This window comes from Anolis sagrei, chromosome 11 (genome assembly GCF_037176765.1).
Source record: "Anolis sagrei isolate rAnoSag1 chromosome 11, rAnoSag1.mat, whole genome shotgun sequence".
NCBI lineage: Eukaryota > Metazoa > Chordata > Lepidosauria > Squamata > Dactyloidae > Anolis > Anolis sagrei.
In genome coordinates this window covers 24,192,784-24,206,427 of record NC_090031.1, presented here as the reverse complement: position 1 = coordinate 24,206,427, position 13,644 = coordinate 24,192,784, and the positions used below count along the sequence as shown (strand labels likewise).

The 13,644-nt window shown below is 44.3% G+C and overlaps 1 protein-coding gene across 1 annotated transcript; it reads right to left on the bottom strand.

Moving 5' to 3' along the window:
• Positions 1–997: 997 nt before the first annotated feature.
• ORAI2 (ORAI calcium release-activated calcium modulator 2) lies at positions 998–11,856 on the bottom strand. The gene is made up of 4 exons (XM_060756997.2): positions 11,457–11,856; positions 9,284–9,372; positions 4,720–5,042; positions 998–4,275 (listed from the first exon to the last, which is right to left on the bottom strand). Exons 3-4 carry the CDS (start codon positions 4,945–4,947, stop codon positions 3,718–3,720), a joined length of 786 nt encoding a protein of 261 aa, XP_060612980.2. The 5' UTR covers positions 4,948–5,042; positions 9,284–9,372; positions 11,457–11,856; the 3' UTR covers positions 998–3,717.
• Positions 11,857–13,644: the final 1,788 nt, after the last annotated feature.

The window sequence follows — 13,644 nt, the reverse complement described above, 5'->3', positions numbered from 1 at the left end:
GTAGGGGTGTGCTACTCCGTTTTGTTTTCGTTTCATATTTTGGGTGCCCCTTGTTCTGTTTTCAGGAAGATTCTGGAGATTTGGAGGGGGCTCGTTTGTATTCAGGTGGTCTCTATATTCATGGAGATTCACATTTTCCAAACGGAGGTGACATCATTTTTATCTTTGCAATAATGTTATGGTGCACTGGAATTTGCAATTGATTATGGGAAAGGTAACAGCGCTCCCGGTGGCACAGTGGGTTAAAGCACTGAGCTGCTGAGCTTGTTGATCGAAAGGTCGCAGGTTCGATTCCGGGGAGCGGCGTGCGCTTCTACTGTCAGCCCTAGCTTCTGCCAACCTAGCAGTTCGAAAACATGCAAATGTGAGTAGATCAATAGGTACCGCTCCGGCGGGAAGGTAACGGCGCTCCATGCAGTCATGCCGGCCACATGACCTTGGAGGTGTCTACGGACAACGCTGGCTCTTCGGCTTAGAAATGGAAATGAGCACCACACCCCAGAGTCAGACATGACTGGACTTAATGTCAGGGGACTACCTTTACCTTTACCTTTAACAGCGCTCCATGCAGTCATGCCGGCCACATAACCTTGGAGGTGTCTGCGGACAATGCCAGCTCTTCGGCTTAGAAATGGAGATTAGCACCAACCCCCAGGGTCGGACACAACTGGACTTAATGTCAGGGGAAAACCTTTACCTGTGGAATTTCCAATATTGTGCAATTGAGTGGAACTTGGCTTGGACTTTTAGGTGGGCATAGTGATAGTAATAATAATGATAATTATTGTTATTATCATAAAAGCAGAGAGGTAAATTCTCTGGTGGCGGTTCCTTCTTTGGAGGCTTTTAAACAGGCTGGATGGCCATCTATCAGGGGTGCTTTGAATGTGATTTTCCTGCTTCTTGGCAGGGGTTGGAGTGGATGGCCCACCAGGTCTCTTCCAACTCGATGATTCTATATAAAGGGATTTTTTTAAAAAAAGAAACAGTACAATCATTATTTGGAAAAGTTTAATAACTAACTGGCAGTTTAGGCAACTTGAAACAACTAATGAGAATCAAGAGAGGAGTTAAATGCAAATACGATACACTTACTAGTTGACACTATAATTATTATTGTATCCTGCAGGCAATGGAGCACGAATAAAGGAGTGAGGTATAGTCATTACATATGTATTACCACTATAAAGATTAATAATTTAAGGATTTTAGCCGCAAGGTTAAGTGCTGCTTTCTCCTATTTGCAAGTTTGGCAATAACATGATGTGACACAGCTTTTGTTCCTGGGTTATAAATGCCATTTCCTAATTGTTTCTGTAATAAAAACATGGGAAAAGTTGATTAAACTGCCAAAACTTTTGTTTCTCCATGAGGGACATTGTCCCGTTATAGCACACTTTGCACTAGTTTTTCAATTCAACCTAGTTTATGGCAGCCTCGAAAACAAAGTTATTGGAGTAGAACAACTACTTTCGAATTAAGTTCTGCACAATTAAACAGGAAATAATACTTTCAGACGTGGAACAGAACATTATTTCAAATTCCATTACATAGTGTGACATCGACAGGTACAAGGTCAGCTGTTTTTGAGGAATGTTTTTGAGAACGGCTGACCTTGTACCTGTCGATGTCACAACGGGATCAGTGTCCAAAGCATTCCTCATCCTGTCTCATGTGACCTTATACACGTATGTGTATTTCCACTCGCACACAAGTGGTTGTTTGAATATTTGACAGTGTAATAACCTTATGCGTTGTAACAAATCCTTTCGTTTTGCTTTCTGAGTACACTATGTGCCCTTTCTCTAGTTTTTACATTTCCCAGCTAGAACCATGCATACAGTTTGGCTACGTCGTCCTTTCTGTCGTGTTCCTTTGCATGTGAAATACAACATTGGTCTTTTTAAAGTCCTTTGCGTGGATTGCTTCTCGTCCTCCCAAAGGCTCCCCATTGCACAGAACAAGTAAATTATTTTTGTCTCTCAATGATAAATATTCAAACAAACAGAGGCTGAACGAAATGCAGAAACAAAGAAATCAGCCGAACCGACATGGACAAGAAGAAGAACGCCTTGTCTCAGATAGCTAAATAACAATACAACCAGTCGCAACCCACACATACTCCTTCAGCATTACTTAGAAATTGCGAGAATAAAGTTCACATTTGAACAGAGAGGAAGGTTTTCACAAATGGCAATGTGTCCATAGATAAAAGTCAGATCAGAGAAAAGCTGTCGAGACTTCCATCGGATGCTAGCAAGTAGGAAAGGGCTATCAACTATCTCTCCTTGTTCTTTTATTATGTTTATTAATACAAATGTTTATTAATTTTTTATTATTAAAAATTTTCTGATTCCCTCCAGCCATTGCCCGGACCGATGACTTCTATACATCCATGAGCACAATTTTCTTAATTTCTGCATAATAATTTCTCCTAAGTTAGACATGCTCTAATATCAGATTGTACTTGATCATATTGTACTTGGCCACATCATGAGGAGACAGCATGAGAAGACAATGATGCTGGGGAAAGTGGAAGGCAAAAGGAAGAGGGGCAACCAAGGGCAAGATGGATGGATGGCATCCTTGAAGTGACTGGACTGACCTTGAAGGAGCTGGGGGTGGTGACGGCCGACAGGGAGCTCTGGCGTGGGCTGGTCCATGAGGTCACGAAGAGTCGGAGACGACTGAACAAATGAACAACAACAACAACTTGATCATAAAGGTTAGTGATTCCAGCTTTCCATGTTTTGCCATCTTTCCAATGTTATGCTGCTACATGCCTGTCCTGATTAAATCATCTCTTTAAATCATTCCTGATCTTTTACTTTGTTGTTACCTAAAACAACAATTAATATCAAATCCATGTTCACTCGAAGTGATAATTTAAGTAGTTTTTCCCCCATTTTTTTCAATATTTTTGCGCCCAAAGGCTATTGTTGCCTTTGGATATTCCCACCACATAGGAGCATAATGTCATGGTTCTCTCCGAGACAACAAGGCTGAGAAAGGAGAGGAAGCCATAGCATTTGAGGCGTTGTTATGTAGATACCTCTAAAGCAGAGTACTTAGTGACTCAGGAACATAAACAAAGGGGACCAGGATGAGAAGGAGCAGCAACGTTGCTTGGGGACGCAGTCATGCTTTTTGCGCCAAAGGCTCAGAAGTAACTGTAATGATCGAGAATGAAGCAATTATTTCAGGCCCTGGACATGAGTAGGCTTCATTCTAGGGATCAGCAGTTCGTGACATATACTTACCCTTTGTTTCAACCACAAGACCCATACATTGGACTCTAAGCTCATCTTTAAATGATCATACGGAGGGAGGCAAAATCTTCCACAAATATTGTCCACCAATGAAGACGAATTGAGAAAGAGGCTGCCTAGACCTCTGCTGAACACTGACGAGTAGGAAAGAGCTGCTGTCTGTGTCTCGTTCTTGGCCGAGCGAGTGCGCAGACACACACTTCGGAAAAGGCTTGGCTGAGCAAGTGCGTGGACACACTTTGAAAAACACTTGGCCAAGTGAGTGCATGGACACACACTTTGGGAAAGCCTCAGCCGAGTGAGTGCACGGGGCACACTTCGAAAAAGGCTTGGCCAAGCGAGTGCACAGGCACACTTCGGAAGAGTCTCAGCTGAGCGAGTGCATGGAGACACACTTCAGAAACAGCATGGCCAAACGAGTATGTGGACACGTGCCTGCAGCGGCCACTCACACAACCTGCAGTCCCCTGTCATGGCCATCCAGCTGCACCTTCAACTTGTGCAGCTCCTCGATCTCCCGATTGTGGCGCTCCGTTTTGTGCCGGACAAGGGACCGGTAGAAGTGGATGGTGAAGACGACAAAGATGATGCCCACCGGTACCATGATGATGGTGGAGATCAGGGCGGCCTGCCACCCGGTGTGCTGCCCAGCCTGTTGAACAGAGATGGTGTCGTTGCTGTTGCTGCTCGGCACCACGGCATCGACGGGCAGGAACTTGATCCAGCAGAGCAGCACCACCTCAGCCAGGAAGAGGAGGATGCCCAGAACAGTGGAGAAACCCCAGGCCAGCTCGATGTAGGGGTGCATGCGCTCGTGGGGGGACTCGCTGATGGAGTTCAGGTTGTGGATGTTGCTGACCGCCTCCACGTTGGGCAAGATGCAGGTGCTGATCAGGAGGGCGAAGAGGTGGACTGCCACCAGGATTGTGGTGCAGGCGCTGAAAGCGATCAGCAGCAAAGGTGGGTACTGGTACTGCATCTCCAGCTGCACCTCCACCATGGCCACCTGGAAGAGCAAGAACCCCACTACTGGTCAGACGTATTATTATTATTATTATTATTATTATTATTATTATCATTTCCTACCAAGTGTAGCATCTTGTACAAAGCCAGCAGACCCGACAGGATCCCTGTTGAAAGTCATTAGCTATCTTTATGCCAAGCTACTTCTAGGCAAATGCCTTCACTAATTGACTTTACTAGCTGCATAGTGATTCACATACTAATGGGTGGATCCCACTCAACAAACACAAATCAAGCTTGCTAATGGCACCCCTTACACTTGTTGAACAGACAAGGATTCTTTCCTCCCAAGTGTAGTGTCTTGTACAAAGCCAGCGGACCCGACGGGATCCCTTCTAAGATCATCTGGAGATGCCAATCGTCGAAACATCAGGAGTAAATGCATCTAAAACACCTTGGTCTGTGGGGTGAAAGGGGAGAAACCTACCATGGCGAATCCGGAGAGCAGGGCGGAGGTGCGGCTGGAGGCCTTGAGTTTAGCGCGGCTGAGGTACAGCTTGCGCCAGGACAGGGCCTGGACGGAATGATGGTTGGAGGTCACCAGCTCCAGGTAGCTGCGTCGGACCCAGTCCCGATAGTCCATGCCTTTGGCGGCCGGCTCCGCACAGCAGGCAGATGCAGGCGGCTCTGCCGGGACATTGAGCTCCTCACTCATGGTGGGATTGCGAAATCCTCTGGGCACAAGTCCGCTTCTTCTTTCAATATTTTGCAATTTAATTCTGGAGAATCCACCTTAAACCCATAGGCTTCCTACCAAGCAGAGCAAATTGAAGAGTTAGCCAACACAATATCAACAAGCACATTATGAATAAATTGAACATTCTTTTAAGGTCACAACAGAAAAGGTTTTAACAGATTGCTGTGTGATGTTTAGCCAAGGTTTTACAATGCAAAGTCATTCCTGGGGTGTTGTGTGGTTTTCCGGATTTGAACCCAGCCACACAGCCTGGAAAACCACACAATACCCCAGTAATTCCAGCCGTGAAAGGCCTTTGGCAATACAAAGTAATTCATTTTTGGGAACCATCGCAAGCAATCCCTTATTCAACACCAAAAGCATTTATTATCCCCATTATACCTCCCATAAATCAAGGTCAGTGTCCGCCAAACTTTTCCAGTATGTTCTGTTGGTCATGGGGAGTCTGTGTGCCAAGTTTTGTCCAGGTCTGTCATTTATTTATTTAAAAGTTTTGTATACCGACCTTCTCACCTCTCTTGAGGGACTCAGACCGGTTTCCAACCATAATATCACATACAATCAATAAAACATCATAATACATATTACAGTAAAACATTAAAACAGCAATTACAATCAATAACTATAATGGTCAGTCATCACACTAAAATTGTTGCTCATCATCCTCCATCCATATCTCAGGGTGTTGGCTCACTCGTCGAATGCCTGTCTCCATAACCAAGTCTTCACCTGTTTCCTAAATGTCAGGATAGACGGGGCGGTTCTGATCTCCAGTGGGAGACAGTTCCAGAGTCGAGGGGCCACCACCGAGAAGGCCCTGTCCCTCATCCCCACCAAATGCGCTTGCGAGGCCGGTGGGACCGAGAGCAGGGCCTGTCCAGACAATCTTAATAATCTTGATGGTTCATAGGGGAGAATACGTTCGGAGAGGTAAACAGGGCTGGAGTCGTTTCTGTGGGTCTCGGTGTGGTGTGTTGAAGTTGGAGCTGAATCAGGTGAAGATATTGTAAATCTCATCATCTGTGGTCTAGCCTCCTCCTATTGGCACCAGGATGTGAAGTGGGTCATGGGGTGTCTGTGTACCAGCTATGGCCCAGGTCCGTAATTCGTGGGGGTTGCAGTCTGTGGGAGACAGATTGAGTGAAGGTACTGCAGATCCCATCATCCGTAGTCCGTCTTCCCCTTAAAGGCTCCAAGGCGTGAAGTGGGTCATGGGGCATTTGTATGCCAAATATGGCCCAGGTCCGTAATTCGTGGAGGTTGCAGTCTGTGGGAGACAGATTGAGTGAAGGTACTGCAGATCCCATCATCCGTGGTTCGTCTTCCCCTTAAAGGCACCAGGACGTGAAGTGGGTCATGGGGCGTCTGTGTGCCAAATATGGCCCAGGTCCATAATTCGTGGAGGTTGCAGTCGTCTGTGGGAGACAGATTGAGTGAAGGTACTGCAAATCCCATCATCCATGGTCCGTCCTCCAGGGCGTAAAGTGGGTCATTTGGGGGGGGGGTCTGTGAAGTGTGGTCCAGGTCCCTCATTTGTGGGGTTCGCAGTGGTCTGTGGGAGGTGAATTAAGTGAAGGTACTGCAAATCCCATCATCTATATATATAAATTTGTTAGGGGCATCCAACGAGGAAACAAAACTCAAAAACCCCCCAACGAAACTTAACCAAAATTCCCATGCCCATAACACAACCCACAAGGTACAAACATATCTACTCAAAATGAAAAACAACACAACAACACACTCACAAAACGGCAAAACAACAAAACTCAAAAAAACCCAACGAAACTTAACCAAAATCCCCGTGCCCATAACACAACCCACAAGGTACAAACATACCTACTCAAAATGAAAAACAACACAACAACACACTCACAAAACGGCAAAACAACAAAACTCAAAAATCCCCCAACGAAACTTAACCAAAATCCCCGTGCCCATAACACAACCCACAAGGTACAAACATATCTACTCAAAATGAAAAACAACACAACAACACACTCACAAAACGGCAAAACAACAAAACTCAAAAATCCCCCAACGAAACTTAACTAAAATCCCCGTGCCCATAACACAACCCACAAGGTACAAACATATCTACTCAAAATGAAAAACAACACAACAACACACTCACAAAACGGCAAAACAACTGAGCATACGCATTGGCGCCCAGCCGCAAGTTCCCTGGCGCGCGCACATGGCCTTCCGGCCAACGTTCCCTCTGCGGAAACCATGCCCACTCCAAGCCCCGCCGCGCCGCTTCCCGCACACACACACCCCCTGCCGCACACACACACGCAACCCCACGCTCCATCACTCCCCCCGCCGCCGCATACACACAAGCAACCCCACTCCCCCGCCGCCACACACACACGCAACCCCACGCTCCATCACTCCCCCCACCGCCGCACACACACGCAACCCCACTCCCCCCGCCGCCGTACACACACACGCAACCCCACTCCCCTCGCCGCCGCACGCACACACGCAACCCCACGCTCCATCACTCCCCCCGCTGCCGCACACACACACGCAACCCCACGCTCCATCACTCCCCTGCCCCAATCTTACCTCCTTTTACTTCAGGCCACCTCCAAACCCCACCCCGCCCCTTCCCGCCCTGTCAAAATCTAGGAAAGACAGGAAGGAAGGAAAGAAGGAAGAAAGAGAAAGGGAGGTAAAGAAAAAGGGGGAAGGAAGGAAAGTTAGAGGAAGAAGAAAAGGAAAGAAAAGGAAAGATGGAAGGAAAGAAAAGAGAGACAGAAGAAGAGAAAGAAAAAGGGGGAAGGAAGGAAAGAGATAGAGAAAGAAGAGGAGAAGGAAAGATGGGAAGGAAGGAAGGAGGGAAAGAAGGAGAGAAAGAGGGAAGATTGGCCACAGCAACACGTGGCGGGTAAAGGTTGTTATTTCTATTATTATTATGATGCTATGATTCTTCCTCTGAGACCCTTTTAGGGGGAATGGGAGAGGTGTCAGGTCCCGGAGGCAATGCATTGCATTATTGTTATTGTTATGATGGTGGTGAAATAAAAGGAAATAAAAAGAGAAAGAAGGAAGCAAACAGGGAGGGAAGAAAGGCAAAGGAAGAAAGGGGGAGGGAATGAAGGAAAGAGAGAAGGATGAAACCAAGTAGTGAAAGAAGGAAAGAAAGAAAGAGGGAGAGAAGGAAGAAAGGAGAGAAAGGGGGAGGAAAAGGGGGAAGGAATAGGTAGGGACCTCTCTTTCATAATAGTCCAGATATCTACCTCAACTTTGATAAGTTTTACTATAGGCCACAGCAACGCGTGGCAGGGCACAGCTAGTATTATTATATATATAGATAACACTGTTCTACACATTTTCAGTTTTTCTCAGTTGCGGAAACAAAATGTGCCGTTTCCAAATAAATTTAACATGCTGAATTCAAATATAATAATTGGCTCTGGTTTTTATGCAACAGCTATTTCAATTTTCTCCACAATAGGTAATTCGTTAATATTATGATAATGCGCCCAACCTTACTGCATGTATATAAACCGTGAATATTTACTAAATTTTAGTCAAATTATATTGCCAATAGTTTATACATGAGAAATATTTATTTAATTAGTCTATTGTTTATGTTTGTGCAGCAAGAAACTATATGAGTAGGCCTAATGCAGTTGAAAAGTCTGAAAGTTTAAATGTCGCTTTAATCGTGACTTTCGTTTATATCCTGTTTGCTTCTCTTGACTTTTCTTTTGTATTCAAGGAAAGGATTGTCTCTTCCAATGCTCCAGCAGGAGTCTGACAGCATTGACGGAGTCCATTTGCCTTGAGATCTTTTTTCCATAGTGCTTTATTTACACACATGCGAGGCATAAATACAGTCAAAAGAACAATGTAAAACGGTGTTTAACGATACTGTCTGAGTCTTCAACTGACTGACCCTCACCGTTCAAAAGTCTGGCCTTATTTAGGGCTTTCTGGCTTTTGCACACGGCACTAATACTGCGTCATCAAACTTTCTAGAGTATTCTAGAATCTTCCATAGTGTAAGTCGCAACATGCATTTTTTCAACCATATGTGATCACGTGATTGCTTATATCATAAAAACTAAAGCCAATATACATTTTTAAATGTCATTTTCGTTTTCAGCACCCCAAAATCATAAAAGAACAACTATTTTCAGGCCCGCAACTTTTTCTCCATTGAACAGTGTAATTATAATTATTTATAATGTGTTAAGCATGTGGGGATAGAACAATTTCCTCGGATGTGAATGCCTTGGGAGAGAGCGGTGTAATCTGTATGCCTAGAAACAATGTGCCTTACCTCCTGGGCCTTGCCTTGCCTTCCATGTGCACTCTTTTCCCGGCCGGCTGAGCTCTATGCAGACCGTGACTGGGATTGCATCCTGTCCTCTGAAACCCATGAAAGTCACAAGTTATTTTTTCTTTTCTCTTCCTCCCCTCTCTCCGTTGCACAAAGAGGCTCTTCTCAATCCCAGGTCGCTTAGCAATCCGAAGTCAAGGCTTGAGGCATGCGGCATGCGCTCTTTTCTTTCCTGTGGCCGGAGGCTCCTTAAGATTCAGCTCTCGAAGGAGAAGGAGGAGGAGAAAGCACTCATGCATTCATTCCCTCAACACACACCTTTCTCTCTCTTAACCACAAATGGAAAAGGCCAAAGGAGAGGTCACTCTTGCACAACAGGTAACGTCAGCAATTGGAAGAAGTAGGGATGCACGCAAGGAGGAAGGCAAGACAAACACACCAGCCAAGACTTATTATTATTATTATTATTATTATTATTATTATTATTATTATTATTTATACTGTAAGACCCTATTATTATACAGTAAGGTCCATCATCATCATCATTATACAGTAAGACCCAATTATTATTGTTCGTATTATACTGTAAGACCTATTATTATTATTATTATACAGTAAGACCAATTATTATTTGAAACACAACAAGATGAGTCCACAGTAGACAAGATCACTCTGCTGGCTGTTGTATTGGATCACACGTCGGACATTTCCCAAGTGTCTAAGACTGTGTGATGTATCGGCGAATAATGCGTGCAGATCCCAGTAAGGTGGCCTACAGCTAGCAGATGTCAGCACCGATTGTGTTTAAGTGCAGGCCAAGGTCTTTAGGCACTGCACCCACCATGCCGCTCACCACTGGGACCACCTTGACTGGCTTGTGCCAGAATTCGATCTTTAATGCGTGCAGATCCCAGTAAGGTGGCCTTCTGCAGCTGGCAGATGGTAATTTTGTCAGCACCAATTGTGTTTAAATGCAGGCCAAGGTCTTGAGGCACTGCACCCAGTGTGCTGATCACCACTGGGACCACCTTGACTGGCTTGTGCCAGAGTCTTCGATCTTTAAATCCTCATATTTTCTTCTTCTTCTTTTTCTAATTATTATTATTATTATTATTATTATTATTAGTATTATTATACAGTGAGACCCAATTATTAGTAGTATTATACTGTAAGTCCTATTATTATTCAGTAAGACCCATTATTATTTTACTGTAAGATCCTATTGTTATTAGGACCCTAATTTATTATTACTATTATTATTATTATTCTGTAATCTCTATTATTATACAGTAAGACCCAATTATTATTATTGTTAGTATTATACTGTAAGTCCAATAATAATAATAATAATAATAATAATAATAATACAGTAAGGCCAATTATTATTTTACTGTAAGATCCTATTGTTATTATACAGTAGGACCCTAATTTATTATTACTATTATTATTATTCTGTAATCTCTATTATTATACAGTAAGACCCAAATATTATTATTGTTAGTATTATACTGTAAGTCCAACAATAATAATAATAATAATAATAAGTTCTTGTAGGTTTTTTCGGGCTATAGGGCCATGTTCTAGAGGCATTTCTCCTGACGTTTCGCCTGCATCAGAGGTAGTGAGGATGCTTGCCACAGATGCAGGCGAAACGTCAGGAGAGAATGCCTCTAGAACATGGCCCTATAGCCCGAAAAAACCTACAAGAACCTAGTGATTCCAGCCATGAAAGCCTTTGACAATAATAATAATAATAATAATAATAATAATAATAATACAGTAAGGCCCATTATTATTATTTTACTGTAAGATCCTATTATACAGTAGGATCCTATTTTATTATTGTTATTAAGAAAAAAGGAAGAATAGAATAACTTTATATTGTCATCATAGGAGAGAGGAAAGAAGGGGGAAGAGAAGAGAAAAGGAAATGGAAGGGAAAGGAAAGGGAAGAGGGAAGGAAATGGAAGCGAAAGGGGAAAGGGAAAAGGGAAAGGGAAGAGGGAAGGAAATGAAAAGGGGGGGAAAGGGAAAGGAGGAGAAAGGAAAGAGAAGAGGGAGGAAGGGAAGCAAGAGAAAGGGAAGGGAAGAGAGAATAGGGAAGGAAAGGGAAGGAATGGAAAGGGAAGGAAGTGAAGGGGAAGAGAGAGCAAAGCTAGGTGTGGAAACCTACCCATCCTCCTGTCAGCCGAGCATCTCCGCAAGCTTTTCCCCGGCCAAGAGGAGCCTCAGCAAAGAAGGGAAGAAGGCCTTCCTTCCTTCCTTCCTTCCTTCCTTCCTTCCTTCCTTCCTTCCTTCCTTCCTTCCTTCCTCCCTCCCTCCCTCCCTCCCTCCCTTCCTTTTGCAGGCTGACAGGCCTTTTTGGATGGAGGAGCCTCACAGGTGGAGGCCTGTGTTGTGCCAAGTGCAAGAAGGGGATTCTCCTCCTCCTAAAGGCAAGGATTGAGTGCATCTGTCTCTGGGTTGTGTCCCACCTCCCATCAGAGCTCCTCCTCCTCCTCCTCCTCTTCCCAGCTCTTGCTTCATGCGCTGCAACGATTGCACAGACCTGGACCAATGTGCATACGCTTCGTCGCTTCCTTTGACTCGGAAATCAAAAGGGAGGAAAGGATACAAAACAGAAACAGATTTCTATGATGTCTAACACTATGATTACACTATGTAACACGATTTGATGGGACCCATTAGGAAATGACATACATCACCCAGGAATGAAAATTGTGCCACATCAATCAATCAATGATTTATTACGGTCTTTGACCAGCACAGTACAGAATGGGGCAACGGTGCCCAAGGAAGGGAATCGCAGTTCCCAAGTAGATAGTAGGTATAAAAGTAGGTATAGTTCCCAAGTAGATAAGTAGGTATAAAAGCAGATTAAAAACATGTTATAAAAGAGACAAATTAAAAAGATAAAACAGACTAAACTTACAGTTTAAAGTGCATGTATGAATCTAAAATAGGGGGCGGCTAATAACAAATATCAGACGATTGGGAAGCTATAAAAGGGATGAGAGGGGAGCATTTACCACATTTCAGTTATTACAAATCATTCTAACTATATTCCCGGCAGGAAGTTGCCTGGTGGAGTCTGTCATGAGCCGTCTAATGTTAATTGCTGCTGCACAAAACTTGGCAACACTGTAGGTTGTCGCAGAGCGAGAGTCCGAGAGCGACAGGGAGGTGTAATATCTTTCAGTGCGCCCTGGATGTTTTAAAAGCCATGGAGTGATGAAATTAGCTCTAATGTCTCTATAGAACACACATTGGAGGAGCACATGTTCAGTTGTTTCAATGTAGCCAGACTCACACGGGCATAGTCTCTCCTGGGCAGGGGTCTTCCGGTACCTCCCCTCCAGTACTGCCGATGGGAGGGCATGGCATCTTGCCAAAGTGAAAGCTCTTCGGTGTTTAGGCACCTCCAGGTTAGATACATAAGGCATGAGAGCGATGAGATATCTGCTATCTTCGCTAATGGTGAATGCTGGAGAGGAGGCTAAGTCTGATTGTCACTCTATATCCAGGATCTGTTGTCTAATAAGAGCCTTGGCTTGGTCCCATCCCATACCTAGCAGTTGTCCTTGAGAGAAGCCTAGAGTTGCGATTTTGATTGCCACTGCCTTATTCCATGTAGACTGAAATTCATCTCTCAGGGTTAATGGAGCAAGGCCACATGTTGAGAAAGACAGATGCAGCCAATAATTGAGAGTGGCTGTCCACACTCGCCTCCACTCTCACAAGGCCTGTCTCTAATCGCAGGGTGGCGTTTGAGACACATCTGGGGACCTGCATCGCCGATCTTAGAAATTTTGATTGTACCTGCTCCAGAGGGGCATAGTTTGTGAAGGGACCAAGTTGGGCTCCATACATCATTTGTGCTATGGATTTTGCCTCAAAGAGCTTAAGTGCAGCTGATATGTAGTGGCCTCCTCCCGTTTTGAGGAACTTTAGGATAGCATATGAGCTCTTTTGTGCTGCCTCTGCTACGTAATCCACATGTACTTTCTTGTTTCCAGTGCAGTGATAGAATACTCCCAGGTATTTAAAGCTGGAGACCTGTTCAATATTGTGTCCATCTAGTCTCCAGGTATGATGCTTGGGTCGTTTCGCAAACACCATAATTTTGGTTTTTTTTATAATTCAGATGAAGCTGTTCTTCATTACAATATTTTGTTAAGGCTCTCAAGGCTCTTTTCAGGCCTACTTGAGTTCTGGATAGTATCACTGCATCGTCTGCATAAAGCAGGGTAGACACGTGTCTTCCTGCCAGTTTTGGCGGGTGGTAGTCCAAGTTGTAAAGGTGCTCCACCATGGAGTTGATATAAAAGTTAAATAGAAGTGGAGCCAAAGTACATCCCTGC